Raw genomic sequence first — 20,945 nt, 5'->3', positions numbered from 1 at the left:
AACACAAAAGTCATGATGACTTGATTTTTATATTTAAAAATAGACATTTTGTAAGTTTAAAAATTTTGATGTTGGCTATCCTGCTGCTAAGGTACTGGTGTGTTATTCAAACAGATTAGGAGATTAAACAAATTTATTGTAATATGCATTGCATTGGGAGAGAATTACACAATGAAAAGCATACTTTGCAGTCCTCACTACCATCATAACAGAAAAGAAATAAAATATTTAAAAGTAGGGATGCACCGAATCCAGATTTTTTGGGTTCGGCTGAATACCGAATCCAATGTTTAAGATTCGGCCGAATCCGAAACCGAATACCGAATCCTACTCGCATCCTTTTTCCATTAACACAGTAAACCACATTAATGAGGTAAACAACGACCACAGCAGTGTATTTTTCATTTTATTGTAAAAAAAAGGATAGCCAACATTATGCCAAGACGACAAGTGGGAAAAACTATTTTGACAATTACCATAAGCCTATATGCATAATGAAAGCAATGCAGTGTGATATGTAGTTTTTTCCAGGTGCGTCCACGAAATGTGAACAGCCCCTAAAGCTCACCGAAAAAAATGTTTATCTCCGTCAGCACCCGATGTGTATAATCAACGGCCGCGTGACGTCAACCAGCGTAGCGCAAGCCTAGGATTCGGCCGAACCCGAACCCCATCAAAAAGCCCAGTATTCCACCGAATCCGAATCCTGGATTCGGTGCATCCCTATTTAAAAGTCACAATGAAATTAAAACTGATCATCCTTTTTATGTAATATATGTAATATAACAAAATATTTTTGTTGAGTTTGAGTAGAATAATGGAAAGTTTTTCACAAGATCCCCTGGCGTCAGTGTGTTAGCATGACAGAAGCTTGATGCTGTCGTGTGAGAACAGGCAACAGCCGGCATTTTTCCTTAGCCAGAGTACCTCTCACGTAAATTAATTGATTTTAATAGCTTACATTTTTTCTCCGCCACAGAAAACCACCACAGGTTTATCAATGCCATCAAAAGTTTTATTATGTTTTTGTTTGTTTGTTGATCATGAAGTACAAAGTAGATGAGGAAAACTAGGATTCCGTGTGTATGCTATGCAACGCGCTGCCATTGTTGTTTACAATGCGTAGAATGGTGTGCTGTGATTGGTTGAGCGGATTTATTGCATTCTGCAGAGGTGGAAAAAGGGAGAAAAGATGACAGAATAACACAGCGAATACCAGATTTTGCGTAAAATGAAGAATTTACTTTTTAATACTGACCAGATACAATACTGATTTTGGCTGTCATTTAAAAAAAATGAGTTTTTTCGCGTATTGGAACCAAACTCTTTATATATACTTAATCTGTATATATTATAATAGCTAAAATGCATAAACACAATAAAACATCAAACACATAAAAATATATTTTATATAACATTAATAAGTACGTTTGATTTTTATCAATCAGAATTATGTTCTTAATCTAAATATATTTAATATTTTCTCTTAAATGTCTATTTAGAGGTATTTGTGACCCTGTGAAATTCCGTTTAAAGTCTTATAATCTAATTATGAGCTTAGAAGCATCAAAGTTTAATTTCAACCATTGATTTATCATCATTTTCAATCTTTGACACGACCTTACTCTGAGTCAATATTTAAGATATTAAGCTTATTTTTCAGAGAATTTTCTTTATAATATTTAAGATTATTTTATGTAGAAGCCAGTAAATCAAAGCTAAATCATAAAAACGCTGCCTCTGTAGGCAGCTCAACAGGTCATACAGTGAACATTAATTTCTAAATGGTTACATTAAACATTTCACCCCGTGGCAACTCACCTGGTATGAAAAAGTGCAGCGTAGGCCTCACTTCCTGCCAAGACGTAACTGATCCCGATAGACACACTGTTGAAGACAGTTCATTATCAACACTCATTACAGTAATGACTGTCACATCACCTCATTTTCATATTCATGAAAAACAAGTGGGCAATCAAGTCTGACTGAAATCTTATAGTTGTAGGTTTCTTGAGATTAATAACTTAATTTTCACTATCTACAAATCCCATTGGTCATTCGCATTAGTTTTATTGGACAGTGACACTGACGCTCATGAAAATAGCAAAATCTTATGGCACAGACTGAGATACAGAAAAGATGCATCAGTCAAAGATGCTAGTTAAAGGTGCAGTGTGTAATTTTTAGAAGGATCTCTTGACAGAAATGCAAAATAATATACAAAACTATATTATCAGGGGTGTATAAAGACCTTTTTATAATGAACCGTTATGTTTTTATTACCTTAGAATGAGACGTTTTTATCTACATACACAGAGGGTCCCCTTACTTGGAATCATTTTGTGATGCCATGTTTCTACAGAAGCCCTTAACGGACAAACTTTTTTACTAAGTTGTCTCAGATGATGACATGTTTTTCCGGTGGCAGCTACCGTAGCTTCTCTATGTGTTTCAAAAGCAAGGGGTGAGCAGTGGACTGAACCGTTGGTTGCAATTCGCAACCTCACCACTAGATGCTGCTAAAATTTACACACTGCACTTTTAAGAGAGGGAGTATATATCGTATGAGACCTTGACTTATAATATCATGTAGGACACCGCTGTGTGAATCTGTGGTCCTTGACTGGTTAAAGAACAGCGTGTGGCATAAAGCACATCGATCCGGTGCTAAGCCTCTTGAACACAATGATGAACAAATTGATTGGATGTGTGTTAGCCAAACCTGTCTAAATGCTGATAACAGGTCTCTTTTCATTTGACTGCATGATCGGACATGCAGAGTAGGACAACAAATGATGTCCTGTACACCTATCAAAGGTTTTGTCAGTAATGGCCAATGATGCACTCAGTGTCTGGCTGTACTCTCACATTACCAGTGAAAACCCATTTGCGTCTTGGCCCTTTATTTGGTTTTGTGATATCATCCATAAAGGACGCAGGTATAGCGGTCATAATGCCAGCGTAGTAGAATTTAGTTTGGAAATCGATTTACACTTAATACCTATTTTGAAGTCTTTCAACTGAACCACAAAACTTTATATTGGGGAAACTTGAGGAAGTTTAAAAGAGAGAAAATAACTCTGTAACGTGAGGTGATTAATAACCCCAAATTTAAAGACGAACAGATTGGCGACTGATACAAACTGCGATTGACCGTTATTTCATTATTCTGCTCTATTATTCAAAAAGGTGAAATGGTAATGTTGTTCAGGGCAATGCTGATATTTCGCACATAAATAACGCTGCATTTAGTGACAGTCTGGAGAGCACAGCGGGGATTAAAAACCTACTTACCGCTCACATTTAGAGAAGGTGTTTGTGTTTACCTGCCTCGGCAAGGAGTAGAGTCACGCTCCAAACTCCATTCTCAGTACCGATGACTTAATTAACCTTTTATGTTTATCAAAGACTAAATGAGTCGGTCTAATAGGAGTCGTCCGGTGACATTTCAGCAGAACTCCTCGGTGACACATTTATGATCGTGTTCCTTGTACAATCTGCATTAGACTTTATGGTCAAATGAAATCTCTCCGGAGAGCGGCCGAGGTCACATTGAAAGGCTGGTAGCTTTTTAAGTAACCAGAGAAGAAAAATTGTACAATTGTAACATAATTGGGCTGCAATATTGTGTTTTCTGTTGTTGTTTTCGTTCAGCTCTTTATAGAAACATCTATCATGGTAAGATATGATAATGGAGACAAAAACAGGAAGGCAATGAGAAAGACTGATGAACTTCAATACCGCGTAATGACGTAATTTGGCCAGTTTGGTGTACAGACAATTCTGACGTTATTTCAGTAAGACGTGTTTTCCCCTGTGGCCGAATGAATAAACAAACATTTTACATCAGAAGAAAGATGATTATTTATAGGTATCCATCATTCTGTCTGAAAAACAACATATTTAGTCTAATTTTATATTGGCATGCATTGGTGTATGTTTTGATTGTATGGGATTTAAAAATATATTTTTACATTCACATTTATTGTATACGCTATGTTGCATATAATATATATTTATGACTAAATAGAATGACAGAGAACCTTACTGAACATGCATTAACGTCTAAAACATTAATTTTAGTAACAGATAGCCATGAAAATAAATGGCTAAAATACAATCTGCTACTTTCCCCCAAGCAGCATCTTTATGAGTTAATGATCTTGTCTGTTTACCTCAGTGCACTATTATACAGTCAGCGCTTTTGACTGTGAGCCAGATCACCATTAACATGAGCTCCAACATCATGTTGGAACAAAATCTACATTAAGCAGCTCTACCATGGTGTTCTTTGTAAAATTTATGAACAGTACAGGTATACAGCATTTTAAAGCTATATAAGTTGTGCCGCATCAGTACACGGGGCTCTTACACAGTCGGATGGTGGCCAACATTGCATGACTCATTAGCATTGCATCATTTGGAGGACACTGGAAATAATGCTAAGAGATGAATATTTACATTGGAATGGTTTGTGTTTACACCCAAAGTTAATTAGTCTGTTGCTGGTCTAGCAATAAAACTTCGCTAGTTAACAAAGATATATATATGCGCAACTGAGTCACGATCACTACTGTGCAGACTCTGGCTCCGAATGATGTCATTGGTGCAATGGCCATTTTGGCTTAATTTTTCTACATTAAAAGTATATATCCATCTTTTTTACGCTCTTTAGTAGAGCATTTTATCCAAAAAGATCAGATTTTTTTTGTATCTGGGGATTACAAATTTAGGCAGAATGTCAGTGACTGACCCCCATTAATTTTAATTGGATTTAAAAAGCAGCATAAACTTTTCAAAAACTCCCCGTTTCTCCTCTTCCACAGAACAAAGTAAGCTATGTGAGCTGGAACGATATAAAGGTGTGTAATTGACAACAGAATTTTTTTTTTTTTTTGGATGAATGATCCCTTTTAGCTTGTTAAACAGCCTGGTGAAGACATCAGCAATCCATGCTGATCCAAAACACACCATATGCTGGTGGCCAGCTATGCTGGTCTTTTCAGCAGGGCTCTAAATGAAAGAGACTCACAATTGAAAGTGGAGAACAAAGTTGAAGGCACGGCTGGTGTGCTTTCCCAGGAAGAGAACTCCCAGGACGTGCAGATTTGGCTGAGGTTCCTCTTTATGCCTCCGTGCTGTGGCATCTCTCTGTAAAAGGCCCGTATCTACTGAGAGAAACACAAACAGACACAATTTAGCGCCTCATTTTCTAGAGCCAGATTTCTCGGTCCCCATCCAAGAATGAATCGGTATAACATTAACACGAATTTGGGCACTAGTAAGAGGTTTGATGGCCTATCATTATATATTAAAACTGCATTACTATATAACACATCAATCTGTATCTTTCTTGTAGCTGTTCATAGGTATGTACAGTAGATGTCGCCTTGGCTATGGCAGTTCATTGAAACGAATATGTGAAATGGAGCCGCCATCTTCAAGCAGGGGAGCCCCTCCTCTTTAATGCATCAGCGTCAATGTAGGCAAAGGTTTAACGGAAAAAAAATCTCCATAAATCGTCATAAATGCATTTTTCTAGGTTTTTTTTTTTCCATTTGTTCCAATGGTCAGACATGTATTTAGCATTGAGTCTAGAGAAATGTTAAAGTTTTGATATTAAGAAAATCTACTTTTTCTAAATATAATGTAGTGCTAGTAGGCCTAATATCCATATGCAGCACAAAAGTCCTGTTCCAACGCATGCTTAGAACCCCAATGTGACATCTAGTGTATATATCTATGGTAGCTACCATTAAAGCTCACGTAACACACGCTGTTTCTGTATTTCTGATATTAATCTGGAGTACCTATAGAGTAGTATGACATCCTTTATATCTCCGAAGAGTCTTTAGTTTAATCAGAGTTATAAAAGAAAGATTAGCTTTACCGAATCTTTCCAATAACGTACGAAAAAATGAAGAAGGAGGAGTTATAACACGGGAGCAGCGAGTACGAGTCATGCAACACTATACAACACTTTTTTAACTTATGATTCACTACATGTTCGTGTCATTTATATAATATACACGCGCCTATTTCCAACATAAGACAGAAGTCTTACTTACCACGTGTAACTCGTCATGACCCGGTTCTGAAAATCCACCGCATCAAACACACACGCAAAACTCCGCTGCTAATCCGGATAATAAACTATATCCATTGTTTCCATGAGGCTGGATGTCTTCTCCTTACATCCAAAAACACACTTCTTGTTGTGCCATTGTTGACTTTTGAAATTAAACAAAGCTGAGTGGCGTGATAAGCTGTTAGCAAGCTCTAGCGTCTCCCGCTGACTGACGGCTGGGCGGGGTTTTCCGGTGGAAGTTTTCCGGCGGAAGCCCATATAAAGAAGTGATACGTATCGAAAACCCCTGAAACGTCAGTTAGAACCGTAATCGAAAAAAATTAGCCGAAACTTGTACGAACCCTGGCGAAGTGCATTCGGCACAGAAATACTCTGAAACACGCCCAACTGCATTTTTGACACTTTGCCTACGTTTAGCATGAGGAAACAACTCTATAACTGTGTTAATAAGTCAGAATTCTTGAAATACCATTAAACCCCCCCTTTAAAGCAAAAAGACAATATCCACAAGCAAAATAGGATTTAGAGATTAAACAAATATAATAAAACTAATTTCAGAACATATAGTACACAAATTAACAATTTACAGTAAAAACCGTATAGGACATACTGTTTCCCTATTACATGTATGAAAAAAGTATTTTTTACAGTGCATTCTGGGTATTTCAAGAGATGATTTTGTAAACAAAGCCCTAGAAATGATTGATTCCCTGTCTATTGTTTTTACTGAACTAGTAAGTAGTAACACCCCTACACACCAGATGAGCAGAAGCATCCTTCACCCCCTCTGTGGTGCCACACATCATGCCCAAAATGCAAAATTCAGCTGTGACACCACACACGGAGCTAAATAATAAATTGGAGAAGAGATGAATGTGAGGCATGTTATGGCAGAGTAAAGAAATGATTATGGACAGAGATAAGAAAAGTGTTCAGCAGCGAAGAAGCAAATCAGAACAGCAGGAATAATTCATATTTCGCCGCAACCTATCAGTGCACAACACAGCAGGCTGCAAGAAAAAGACACTCTCTTTGAGCTATAACCTTCAACCACACTCAACATAGTAGTTATCATACATCATTCCCTGCGTCAGGCAGCTGTTCTCGGTGTACATTGGTATACAACAGAGTCTCAATGCTGTCTTGAACAACAAGAGCAGCTTACATCAAGTACAAGAGGAAACAGAGAGAAATAGAGAAAACAGGAGGGGTACTCAATATTTATGGCAAAACCAGGGCTAGTTGTCACACTTTTATTCCAGTGAATATTTTTTTTTTCAGGGTTTCTGCACAACCACATACTATACCTTAAAGGGACACTAAACTTTTTTTGAAAATATGCTAATTTTCCAGCTCCCCTAGAGTTAAATATTTGATTTTTACCCTTTTTGGAATCTATTCAGCCGATCTCCAGGTCTGGCGCTACCACTTTTAGCATAGCTTAGCATAATCCCTTGAATCTGATTAGACCATTAGCATCACGCTCAAATAACCAAGAGTTTTGATATTAAAAAATGTGATTTTCTAGGCAGATATGGCTGGGAACCATACTCTCATTCTGGCGCAACAATCAAGGACTTTGCTGCCGTAACATGGCTGCAGCAGGCGTAGTGATATTACGCACTGCTCGAAAATAGTCCCCTTGGTTACTTTCAATAGCAGGGGACTATTTTCGAGCAGTGCGTAATATCCTATTTTAAATAGGAAAAATATTGAAACTCTTTGGTTATTTTTTAGCGTGATGCTAATGGTCAATGGATTGTGCTAAGCTATGCTAAAAGTGGTAGCGCCAGACCAGGAGATCAGCTGAATGGATTCCAAAACGATAAGATTCAAATGTTTAACTCTAGGGGAGCTAGAAAATGAGCATAATTTTTAAAAAAGTGGAATGTCCCTTTAAATGATGAAAGTTTTGTATTTGAAAGCATTTGTGCAATGAAACTTTTAAAAATACAGCCCTTCTGGTGTAACAACTCCTCAAAGTAAAACATATAAAAACTAGAACTTCCATTTTGAATTAGAAGGAAATAAACAAATCCATTTATCTGTAAAAAATACTTCATTACGTTAACATTCACCTGTCGCTGCTGATATTCAAGTAAAATAAACAAATACCCAAAACAGATGTTACATATAATCATAGTGATTGCGCTTGTGTCAACAGAATTACATTTAGCCGGATATAGATGTGAATTAAAAAAGTAGACGGTCCGGAAAGCATTCGCCTGGATGTGTTTCTAACTTCATCTGAAAAAATAACGTCAATTCTTAACGCCAGTCTAGTTTTTACCTTCATTAGAATGACGAATCGCTTCTCAAATCGTTCATGTCAGTCAGCCACCAATCTTCCTAATGATGCTTTGGCACGGCAATATGATTGGATTTTTTACATTAAGTTAAGACTACTGTACCTGTACGGCACAGATGACAGGGGAATGGGCTGTGTAGAGAAGCGGGCTAGAACATTAATTTTTGAGAGGGCCCATCTGCTTGCAGGAAGGGACAGCCAAGTAATTAGGATGGAGAGCTGCTGGAGCTCAACACCTGTCAGAGACTCGGTGTGTGTGTGTGAAGCATCATTATACCAGCGGTGAATCAGGAGGTTGAATCCACATAACGATGACACTTTCGTCTGTCGTCCGTATGGTCAGGGGTCCACCTACTGTTAAACAACAGCTAGAGTAGCATAGCGCTCTGCCGACAGGCACACAATCCGCAGTATGGTGGATACTCAATGCGCTGTCCCTGAGAGCAATACTGCTTTTATGACCCTATGAAATTCAATTTTTGTGCATTGCTTCTATGTTTGTTATCTTTGAGGCCATTGGTATATTGTCAGAAAAATAGATGGTACCACTATGTACCTTTGAGTTACTAATATGAACTCTTTAGGCACAAAGGTTAATTAATTCACATTACTAAAACATCATTTATAATAATAAAACAGTGACAAGGACCTTTAGGGCTCTATCCTACTCCCGGCGCAATGCGCGACGCAAGTGTCTTTTGCTAGTTTCCACCCTGCGCAATTATAATTTTCACGTTTAGCGCAGCGTTGTTTAAATAGCAAATGCATTTGCGCCCCCTTTTGCGCACATGGGCGTTCTGGTCTGAAAACGAGGTGTGTTCAGGCGCATTGTTGGCACGTTGCTATTTTGAGGCCACTAAAATAGACTACGGCATTGACCAACAAAAACCTGGTCTAAAGTCTAAAGTCAATGTGTTTTTTTGTTATTTAAAGAGCGCATTAGTAATATGCGCCTAAACGGGACGACAGCGCAGGTTTGCTTATCACATACATGAATGCGCAGCAGCACAAAAATGCTTTTAAATATGAAAGATTAAAGGATTTAATGTAAAAGATTATTATTGAGTCTCTTGGACATAAATAAGGACTAATTATCAGACGTTAGAAGGCAAAAAGAGCTGCTTCACCTGTATAGTAAATAAATGCTTTGCTTTAAACAAATGCATCTGTTTTTAAATGTTTTTAAATGCTACCTCATGGATTTATTGTATATGATGTATCTGTACCTGTGGATATGCTGAGATGAGAAACATTTTTAAGTAATGCTTAAAAAACTCTTTGCTTAAAAGAAACGCTGTCCAAAGTGCTGAAACGTGCGGAGAGCCGTTTGTAAATTCTTTATCTTCTGTTTAAACAAAGTATTTTTACAGGACAAACCTTTTCTTACATACTTGTAAATAATTTTTTGATGATATTGAATAGCCATACATTTAAAGCAATTAAAAGCCTGCTTTTTTACTTCCATGACTAAATGAAAACGGATTTTAAAGGTTTTAATGAAAAAATAACAATTTCAATACACTCCAAAAAAACAAACGGTGCTATACAGCACCAAAACAATTGCCCCGGATCGCAACGACAGAAGAACCATCTAGTGCCATACAGCACCGGTGAAGAACCAGCGAAGCACCAGTGAAGCACCAGCGAAGCACCAGTGAAGCACCAGTGAAGCACCAGTGCAGAACCACACAGGGGCCATATAGCACCACATATGGTTCTACATAGCACTATATGGCTCTACACAGGTGCTTCACTGGTGCCTCACCGGCTCCTCACCGGTGCCACATGGCACCAAAAATGGTTCCTCCATCGCCACGATCCAAAGCAACAGTTTTGGTGCTATATAGCACCGTTTGTTTTTTAGAGTAGTGTAAAACAACACAATTATTTAACATTAATCTTAAACTGGGGATCTTCTTCCTCCGCTTATTTTTTCAGTTTACAAAGTCCGTCATCTAAATAGGGATTAGACATAGCACCAGCGCAACTGGCTTTTAAAGGGGATGAGAGCTGAGACTCTCATTGGTTTATTGCACGTTACGCCCAAAATACTCCCATTAATCATTAAAAAAATAGGACCAACTCTTTTCGACCATGCGCTCGGCGCACAAACCGTTTTTCCCTTCGTTAAATTAGCAAAAGTGGATTCGGACACGCCCATTTAGACGTTGCGCTGTGCGTTTAAGACAATGCGCTTAGATCGTTAAAATAGGGCCCCATATGTGCAAAATATACCCTTTTATTTAACTTCAGTTTTGAATGTTTATTTCAAAATACCCAGAGTCATACGTTACGGGCGCGCATTGAATCTTGGGATAGCCAAGGCTCTGAAGGATACATCTATGGATCCTTGGTTTCAGGGGGAAAAGGGCCACATTTGGAGGCTTGGAATTGGGACAGCCTTCGTCACGACTCGGTGTCATTTGTCTTCAAATACGGCCTTGGAAGGCCGCAGCCCCTAAATTGGGATGCACCAAGCCTTGGCTATCCCAAGATGCAATGCGCGCCCGTGATGTCTCAGTATTTTGAATCAAAACTGAAGTTAAATTAAAGTGTATATTTCGCAAATTAAAGGTCCTTGTGACTGTTTTACTATTATAAATTATGTTTTATTGATTTAGTACTCAATAATGTCGACTATGATTTCAGGGACCACTAAAAATGGATGCTCCCTCAAAAAGTGCATTATTTAGGCAAAAAGGGAGCTATTTCAGACTCAGCCTTTGATGTCCCAGCCCAACATACTACTGTTTTAGGATACAAACAATTACCAACATCTGCAGACGCGGACACTACTTAAGTATTTTTACTTTCTACATTAAAGTACATTTTTAAGTATTTGTATTTTATCAGCGTATTTTTTTCAAGTTTTTGGTTTATATTTAATATTTAAGTACATTAAACATCTAGTATTTTTTTACTTTTACTTAAGTAAAAAGTAAATTTTTTATGTAATTATGTATTAAATCAATTTTAATATGCAATATAAAAGGAATACATAGTATGATTCTATGCTTTAGAATGTAGTGAAAATCAGTAAAGTATTTTTTTCCAAAGACAAACACTCTGATAAAGCACAGATGCTTGGAAAATGTAACTAAAATACTCAACTAGTGTCCACCTCTGAACATCTGTACAGTAGCTATTCACTGATCAAGTCTGTGATGTACTTTGTGAAACATTTTGATTGAATGTCTCAATGAGAACGAACGGGCCGCTCTCAAAACTGAACAGTTTGACAGTGTTTGTTTCTGTCAATGTAAAAAGCGTTTACAAGCTCATCGCTGTCAGCGCAAATTAGGACAAAAATATCCATCAACCAAGTCAAAGCAACTAAGAGCAGGACTTAACAATATTTTCCTTATCTAAACTCTAGTCATACAAAATGAAAACAGTAACATGCAAGTCACACCAAAAAGAAGCATATTTCAAAACAGCTGTCATCACATCTATGCCTAGAAATGTAGGATGACAGCTAGTCTTGAGGGAGAGCCGGTGAGAGGATGAGAGAGAAAATAAAGACAGAAGAGTGGGAGACAGAAAGAAAGTTTGTCTTGCTTAAAAAATAGCTCTGTTAATACACCATATCAGAGTTGTTAAGGCTTCCTATGGAACACCATGTGACAATCACCCAGATCTGGAACATCACCCGAATCCTAAAAAGTTTTCAATGTTTCCATTAAGAGATTTTTAGGATTCTGGTTTTCCAGAAGTCTTAAGATGATGTTTCTGTGAAAAGATGACCATGTTGACTAAACTGCTTAACCTGAAAGTTACATTAATGGTCAAAATTGGTCCCTAGCTGTCACTTGGGTGCTACCCTTTTAAAAAGTACACCTTTGTACACACTTAAGAGTTCATATTGGTACCTCAGTGGTAGATAATGGTAACCAAAAGTGCATATTAGTACCCCAGAGGTGTACACTGGTACCAAATGTATACTTACCTTAAGTTTCTGTTTTGTACCTTTACTTGTATTGGTCAAAATTGGTCCCTAGCTGTCACTTGGGTGGTACCCTTTTAAAAAGTAAACTTTTGTACACACTTAAGAGTTCATATTGGTACCTCAGTGGTAGATAAGGGTAACAAAAAGGGCATATTAGTACCCCAAAGGTGCACACTGCTACCAAATGTATACTTACCCTAAGTTTCTGTTTTGTATCTTTGCATGTATACTAAAACATGTTTCAATATTGTACCTTTTTGAGTACGTTATGGTACCTTAAGGATGTATTGTGTACCATTAAATGGTAAAGTTAACGGTTTTGTACCCCTAAAATTTAACTGGTACCAAATTGTTCCTTAAGGTACACAATAGGTCCTTAGGGTATACTATTGTACCCCAAAATGTACAATATTTCGATGTATTGTATAGGCATGGGCCGGTTAACGGTTTCAAGGTATACCAAGGTTTTAAAGAGTCAAGGCTTCAAAGCCACTAAAATTTTATGTGATACCGTTTTCAAGGTATAATCTATGTTTACACAAAATTAAGTAAAATAATTAAGTCATGTAATTGATTTGATGTTTACATTTAATATTATTAATATTAATACATTTTAGTTTTATAATTTTTATAATTTTTTTGAAAGAATATTATAATTTAAGGCCTTATTTTTGCCTGGCATACATGTTGTACCACCCCAGTGACAAAAAAAGTACAGTTTTATACCTTTTAAAGGGCACTGCCCCAGTGACAGCTTGGGACAATTTTTGACTTTTTTCCAGACAATGTAGATTTAAATTGGAGTTTTGAAAATTATGCAATAACAATTGAAATGGACAGGTTATATAAAATTTTCCCTTTAAAATAACAAAGGGCGCCAATCTGAAAATATGACTGGTTATTCCACTTGAGGCTTTTTGCATAATTTAATGAATTATTGCTGCCATGACCAATACAAAAAGTAGACAAGCATCTCTTTTTAATAAAATTCTGTGTACCGCCTGCTTTCCTTGGGCGATAATAGTGTAACGCAACTGAGTTTTATGAATAAAGGCATAATCTACAGTCTGAATTTAAATAGAAAATAAGACATTTGTGCTAAAAAAGAACAACAATGACTACACAAGTGACTTCTGTCAGAGAAAGTTACTGACATCTCGTGGACGTGGATATTCTCACCTTATATTCTTATCGACTCTTGATTTATGATCTAAATGAGCTGTGTCCTGGCTTATGAGCGGACCAAAATGAGTGACGAATCAAATGAGGAGAAACCCTGAGGGTGCTCGAGCACATGGCACACAGCCACCACATTTTATTTTTGGAAATTGCTTGTTTGTCAGCATGCAAGTGCATGCTAGACCTTAATGATTTTATCCCTGTGCCTGAGGCATGCGATTATAAAATCCCTGCAGAGCAAATTCTCTTTCAGTCCACAAATGTATACTTTGAATTCGCTGGAAGTCATTTTTGTATAAAAGTGACTGCGACGTGCACAAATGTTAATGATTTACTACTGCAAACCTTCTTGCAGATTTGAATCTTTATTTGTCAAAAGCAGCTTGCCGGAACAATGCTAAACTAGCCAGTGAGAAAAAGACGTTAGTACTGACTTTTATGTAGAAAAGTGTGAAGTATTTTAACAATAATGTTATAAAACTTGTGTAAATTGGTAAAATTAATATCATCCGTTCACTAACTACTTAAAATTATAGACAAAATGCACAGTAACAGACAAGTTTGAGGATAAAATGGTCTCATGAAAGAAATAAAAAGTCTAGTATTCTATTTTTAACATTCTTTTAGTTTATGAATCTGAATTATCGCTCTGCGTCTTGCACACCTCATTGACGCTATTGAAAGATCAATCAAACATGCCAAAATGAAAGTCGGGCTGCCAGCTGATCGCACCAAACTAACCCTGCGTATCTGGCAGGGCATGCAGAAAATTGTTTCAAATGTTACTGTTACATTTGCGCAATGATGAATGCATATCGACTCTTATCGAATCACATTTTCTGGAACACGCAGTTTTGCATTCAGCGCTAAGCAGATAGCAGCGTGGAATATTTTCTTTTTTTTACAGTGCATTTCTATGCTTAGAGACATCTATCTTTTTAATGGGCTTCTTATCAAATGCCGGCGAGCCAAGCGTGCAGCCCAGGCATGAAAGCCTAATTGAATCATAGAATGCGAGGGCATTGCAAAACCTATCTGATGACACTGTCAACCTAGCATATAAATTAAGCAGGGTCCTAACAGAAAACAGTGCTCGGCACATTCGCACAGCCTGCGGTAATAAAGCAAATCTTTAGCATTAATGCTTTATTTAAAAGTGCATTAACACAGATAGGTTATTAATTTCAAGCATTTTATGAGTATAATCGCAGAGATGGGCGTGAAAGGCACCTTGATCGTGAGTTAAAAGAATACACCCCCAGGCGCAGTTGGGAGGATTTGCTGGGATATGGACAGTTTTGCAGAGAAGCTCATATCTGAATACACTAATCCTTTCAAATAAATATTGAAAATTTATCTGTAACACTTTGATGAACTGAATATACATCTGAGCATCTTAAACATTTATGCATTTGGTCGATGCTTTAATCCAAAGCAATTTACAGTGCATTATGGCATATTAATAAATACATTAGAACAACTTACAGCGCTAATGTTTTTTAGCAAGTGCACACGTACACCTGTTAAACATGTTATGTTTATCACCTTTTTTGTAAGGTTGTAAAGTTGATATGCTTATTTTATTCTACTCCAAATATGCACTATTATACGATAAACATAATTTTAGGTTTGTTTTTTTTGGGTTTTGACCAGATTCAGCTGTTGAACTCCTTAACTGGCACTGTCCCGTGAGCGGGACACCTGACTTTCCTTTAATATTTTGCATGTAAATTTTGATTTATCACGACAAACTATGTATCATTGGAAAGGTCTAAGCCTCTAGATACATATTTAAACAGTGTTTTATAAAATAAATAATGTAGGGAGAGTAATTAATTCATTTATGAAGAGAGTGTGCCTTAAAACATTTATATTCTGCGAAATGTCACTGTCCCGCTAGCGGGATGCCTACGTTTACTTCAGTGTTTTGCATGTGAATTTTAATCCAATCATGACAAACTATGTATCATTTGAGAGCTCTAAGATTGTATTTTTTATTTATCATCATCACCATTTTGGTAAAGGAATGACATAGTGGGAGCCATTTTCTAAAATGCCACGGGGCCACAGGTGGGCCCACTTTGTATATTTGTAACAATACTACCCTAATCTAAACCTAAACAATCTTGACAAACTATATCATTGGAAAGCTCAGAGTGTGGTTTTTATATTTCATCACCATTATGTGAGAATTATGACGTAGTGAGAGTCAGTTTCTAAAAGGTCACGGGCCACATGTAGGCCAAATTAAACACTTAAACCCTACACTAAACCTAAAAAATCTTGACAAACTATATATCACCGGAAAGCTCTCAGAATGTAGTTTTGATATTACAAGGTCATCTGATGATAAAAATAATAAATTGACAGTTTTTTTGTTACATGACTCCCCCCATAGGAATGTATATTCATTATTATTTATTCATAACACTATATCCTAAGCTTCAAAAATGTTGACAAACTATGTATCATTGAAAAGATCTAAGAATGTAGTTTTCATATTTTAAAACCTTTTTGCATTAATAATAATGCAGTGACAGTAAGTTACTAATTTGTCACAAGAGTATGCAGCAAACCGTTGACACCTAGTGGCCGTTGGTGGTACAACCAGTATAAGTCTGACACAAACCAAATTTTTTGTGATTTTTAACTTGAAATTTGGATCACAACTACTTGAGACGTGTGGCTTCATGTTTACATTATTACTTTTGTGAAACATTTACATTTTTATCATTTTATTTATTAAACTAATACACTCACCTAAAGGATTATTAGGAACACCATGCTAATACTGTGTTTGACCCTCTTTCACCTTTAGAACTGCCTTAGTTCTACGTGACATTGATTCAACAAGGTGCTGAAAGCATTCTTTAGAAATGTTGCCCCGTATTGATAGGATAGCCACTTGCAGTTGATGGAGACTTGTGGGATGCACACCCAGGGTACGAAGCTCCCACCACATCCCAAAGATACTCTATTGGGTTGAGATCTGGTGACTGTGGGGGCCATTTTACTGTAGTACAGTGAACTCATTGTCATGTTCAAGAAACCAATGTGAAATGATTCGAGCTTTGTGACATGGTGCATTATCCTGCTGGAAGTAGCCATCAGAGGATGTGTACATGGTGGTCATTAAGGGATGGACATGGTCAGAAACAATGCTCAGGTAGGTTGTGGCATTTGAAACGATGCTCAATTGGCACAAAGGGGCCTAAAGTGTGCCAAGAAAACATCCCCCACACCATTACACCACCACCAGCAGCCTGCACAGTGGTAAAAAGGCATGATGGATCCATGTTCTCATTCTGTTTATGCCAAATTCTGACTCTACTGTCTCAACAGAAATCGAGGCTCAGGCAACATTTTTCCAGTCTTCAACTGTCAAATTTTGGTGAGCTTGTGCAAATTGTAACCTCTTTTTCCTATTTGTAGTGGAGATGAGTGGTACCCTGTGGGATCTTCTGCTGTTGTAGCCCAACCGCCTCAAGGTTGTACGTGTTGTGGCTTCACAAATGCTTTGCTGCATACCTCGGTTGTAACGAGTGGTTATTTCAGTCAAAGTTGCTCAGCTTGAATCAGTCGGCCCATTCTCCTCTGACCTCTAGCATCAACAAGCCATTTTCGCCCACAGGACTGCCGCACACTGGATGTTTTTTCCTTTTCACACCATTCTTTGTAAACCCTAGAAATGCTTGTGCGTGTTAATCCCAGATTGTAAAATACTCAGACCGGCCCATCTGGCACCAACAACCATGCCACGCTCAAAATTGCTTAAATCACTTTCTTGCCAATTCTGACATTCAGTTTGGAGTTCAGGAGATTGTCTTGACCAGGACCACACCCCTTAATGCATTGCAGCTGCCATGTGATTAGTTGATATGATAATTGCATTAATGAGAAATTGAACAGGTGTTCCTAATAATCCTTTAGGTGAGTGTATGTTATTGCATTATTTTTATTTATTAAAATAAATTTAAAGTGCTATAACATTTTTATATTGAATATTTTTACCTCCAGACACATCTGTGAAAAACATTACATTTGTCTTCTTTAAAACAAGACCAAGATTAGACTTCTAGACCAAAAAATGCCAAAGTTATTTTAATTTGAGTTTCACCCCCCACACACTCTAAAAGGATTTATGCCAGTTAAATTGCCATTGCCACCACCTCATATAAATTGTTTATCTTTCCTAAATTATTTATCCTTCGAGAAAACACGCTCTGTCTCACATCTAACCAAAATCTGCTAAAGAACAAGCAGCTCTTATTCTTGAGTTTATTTTGTGCACCGCTTTAAACTGTATTTAAGTGCTGATTTGAGCTGTTCAGAACAAACAAATGAAGTGCTGTAACTGAATTCTGCTTAACTTCAAAGACCACCACCACAAGTCTAAAGGGAAATTTCATCAACTTTAAGCAAGTGGCTGTTTAGGGGATATAACAGAAAGAAGTATTTAATTAAGATTTAACAGAAAGGAATGAAATGGGATTCATGCAGTACAGGGCTTGCATTAAGCATTTGTCATTCAAGTTTTGGAGTAAAAAGTTACTTGTGATGTCACAGCAGTTGGTAACGCAAATATAACGACACGCCTAAAATCCCTCCATCTCTGAAGTGGCACTAACCTCAATGGAAAAGCTACCGAGCAAAAGTAAAGAGAGCTTACACAACCTGACCCATGGGGTACTACAGTATGCAATAAAAAAGCGTCATAACATCCCACATAAAGCGTAATCATTCACATATGTAATCTAACAAACTGCATGTAAGCTTTGCTGAATTTGCTAAGAATCATCAGTGCAAATAGGCCGGACTCACTGAACAATTTTTATAGGATAATTTTGTATGTGGTAACTATACTAAATGTCTTTTCAACTGCAGCTCTTATTTAATCTATGCTGTACATTTATGCAGACACAGCACGTAAAGCGGCTTGATGACAGTGCATTCAAGGTACAATTTAGCAGTTTGTGTCCTCCTGGGAATCAAACTCGTGCTGCTGGATTAGTCTCGGTTTCACTACACTACGCTGACCATGTTGCAACAATGTAAGGCCAGCTTTCAGTGGTGTCATTTGTTTCTTTAAAGCCGAATAAATTAAACTCTGGTGCAATTTACATCACTTGTATTGAAATGACCCTTTATTGTGCGTAAGGAGGCACAGTGCATGTTACACATGTTGTAAGAGAAACCCATAACCAGACACATATTTTGAGCACCTAAAAAGACAAACTCCTTAAAGTACATTGAAAAATCAGCTCTGATATTATTTTTTTCATGCAAACTTTTATAAAGTCAGTGCTCTCTGTTCCTAATGGCCTCACTGACATTGTTTTTAACAACATACCAGTAGGAATGTGTAGTAGGATATGAGAAAACATGCAAAACATTTAGGTATCAGCGAACACTTTCTTTAATTATGTCAGCACACACAGTCATATTTATATATGAACTGCCTGAAAATGAAGCCGCAGGCTATCAATCTGTCGAGAGTAATATGTGGAGGTGGATGTTAAAGAATTACTTAATGAAATACTGTAGCAGCATTTTGACACTGTGTTTCCATTCAACTGGGATTCAAGATCAATTACGTTTACATGTCATAGAAACTAAATGATGAAAGCTAATACTATATGAGACAGGATGGACAACAGATATAAAATGAATAAATTCATGAAAAATTGAGATAATGATATTGACCCAAAGGCACATATTATACATTCATCAAATACTTTCGCTTTAATCCAGCCCTTAGCCCATTCATAAATATCATACATTTTTGGCAGAATTCGTTAAACGCAACAACAATTTTTTAGACAATCCTCTAAGTGCACAGATGATGATTTTGATGAATGAAGGAATGCGTACATCAAAGTGCAAGAGTTTTTTTTTTCATGATTAAAGGAGGTTAACTGAATATATAAGGATATTGCACATTTTTTTAGTGTTTTAGCTTTATTCAGTGAAGAGAGACTAGATATTTTATTAATAATTGGACTTAGAGGGTTTTGCAGCGTAAGCCAGTCAGAAGGCAGTTAAATGAAATGACTAAAGTGACATTTGATAATGACATTTGATAATGATCTCCTTTCACGTAGACAGCACGGCCATACTTGTGTCACTCCATTGGTTAGACTGTCACAAAGCCCTTTTTTTCTATTTCTCATATTGCATCCTTTCTACACTTGTGTTGGGTGACTTCGAGTCTCTTTAGAAATCCTCCCCGTCATGTGATGGTGGACAGCTTTTTCGTTCCATACCATAAAAGTATCGAAGTTCGGTACCCAGCCCTATTCAAGTGAGAGCAAGGTTACCTTTAAAAATACATTGTTATAGTTCCCTTTTGAGGGAACTCGTGCTGCGTCACTGTGGTGACACTTTGGGGACAACTCCAAGGATAAGTGCGTCTGAATGTGTATATCAAATTCAACCAATGGTGAGGCTTAACAACAAAGACAGGGTGACGAGGGAGCCAGGAAGTATATCGCTATCTGAAATATTGCCAAAGACGGCGTTACAGGGATGCAGGAAATATGGCAATGGAGATGCAGCGCCTCGTTCCCTTCTCAGGAAACAACAGTTACATACGTAACCAGACACGTTTTCATGTGTCAAACACAACTGTGCAAAAAAGCATTTTGGAATGAATCAACATTCACATACAGACGATATAAGCATTCAAAGCGAACAGTTTAGCACGTGTGCTTAAAAAAGTCTAGAATTTTATAATATTATCCTACACTACACAGGAAATAAAATAGATTTTTTTTTTTCAGAAAACTTCTTGCATAAAATAGATTCAAGCACTTTCAATGATCTGTATCTATATATGTATATTTTCAAAAACTTCCCAGGGCCTTGAATTTCCCCCCCCAGATTCATAAACTTTCAGGGATTTTAAGGACCCGTGGGAACCCTAGTCACTCTAGGCCAGTTCTTCCAAATCCTGGTCCTCAAGCACACATGATTCAACTTATCAGCCTACTTCCAAAATGGTAAACACGTCTCCCTAACAAGCTGATATGTCAAATCAGGTGTGTTAAATAAGGAGACATCTAAAACTTTCTGGGAGGGGGTGCTCGAGGACCAATATTGGGAAGCCCTGCTCTAGGCTAAACCATTTAAAGAATTGTGGCCAAGTAACAAAATCTTAAAATCCACCCTAAAACGCACCAGCAACCAATGTAGTGAGCATGATAAGCTCCCTTTTTTTGTCCCACTCAGGAGCCGGGCCACAGCATTTTGAGCTGCAAGTGGGAAAAAGCTGTCTGGCTAAACCCAAAAAAAAGTGAATTGCAGAAGTCCAGCCTAGATGAAATAAAAGCGTGAATTTATTTCTCAAGTCTTTGAAAGAAAAAAACGGCTTTGCCTTAGAGAGCATACGCAGCTTTGACAACTGAGTTTATTAGGCAGTCAAACAT

General features: G+C 37.3%; 1 protein-coding gene across 3 annotated transcripts in view; it reads right to left on the bottom strand.

Annotated features, from left to right (window-relative positions):
• The window catches only part of LOC129428205 (uncharacterized), a 175,221-nt gene that overhangs the window by 142,607 nt on the left and 11,669 nt on the right, over nucleotides 1-20,945 (bottom strand). For 2 of the 3 annotated variants that reach the window (XM_055185147.2, XM_055185146.2), the window contains exons 6-7: nucleotides 5,033-5,171; nucleotides 1,822-1,887 (exon numbers count right to left, since the gene is read on the bottom strand). In XM_055185147.2, coding sequence (XP_055041122.2) covers nucleotides 1,822-1,887; nucleotides 5,033-5,171 — 205 coding nt within the window. The remainder of the gene's footprint in view (nucleotides 1-1,821; nucleotides 1,888-5,032; nucleotides 5,172-20,945) is intronic. The other variant, XM_055185148.2, reaches the window with a different exon arrangement.

This window comes from Misgurnus anguillicaudatus, chromosome 14 (genome assembly GCF_027580225.2).
Source record: "Misgurnus anguillicaudatus chromosome 14, ASM2758022v2, whole genome shotgun sequence".
Classification (NCBI taxonomy): Eukaryota; Metazoa; Chordata; class Actinopteri; order Cypriniformes; family Cobitidae; genus Misgurnus; species Misgurnus anguillicaudatus.
The sequence above is the reverse complement of the archived record's forward strand: the minus strand, read 5'-3'. Positions and strand labels throughout refer to the sequence as shown.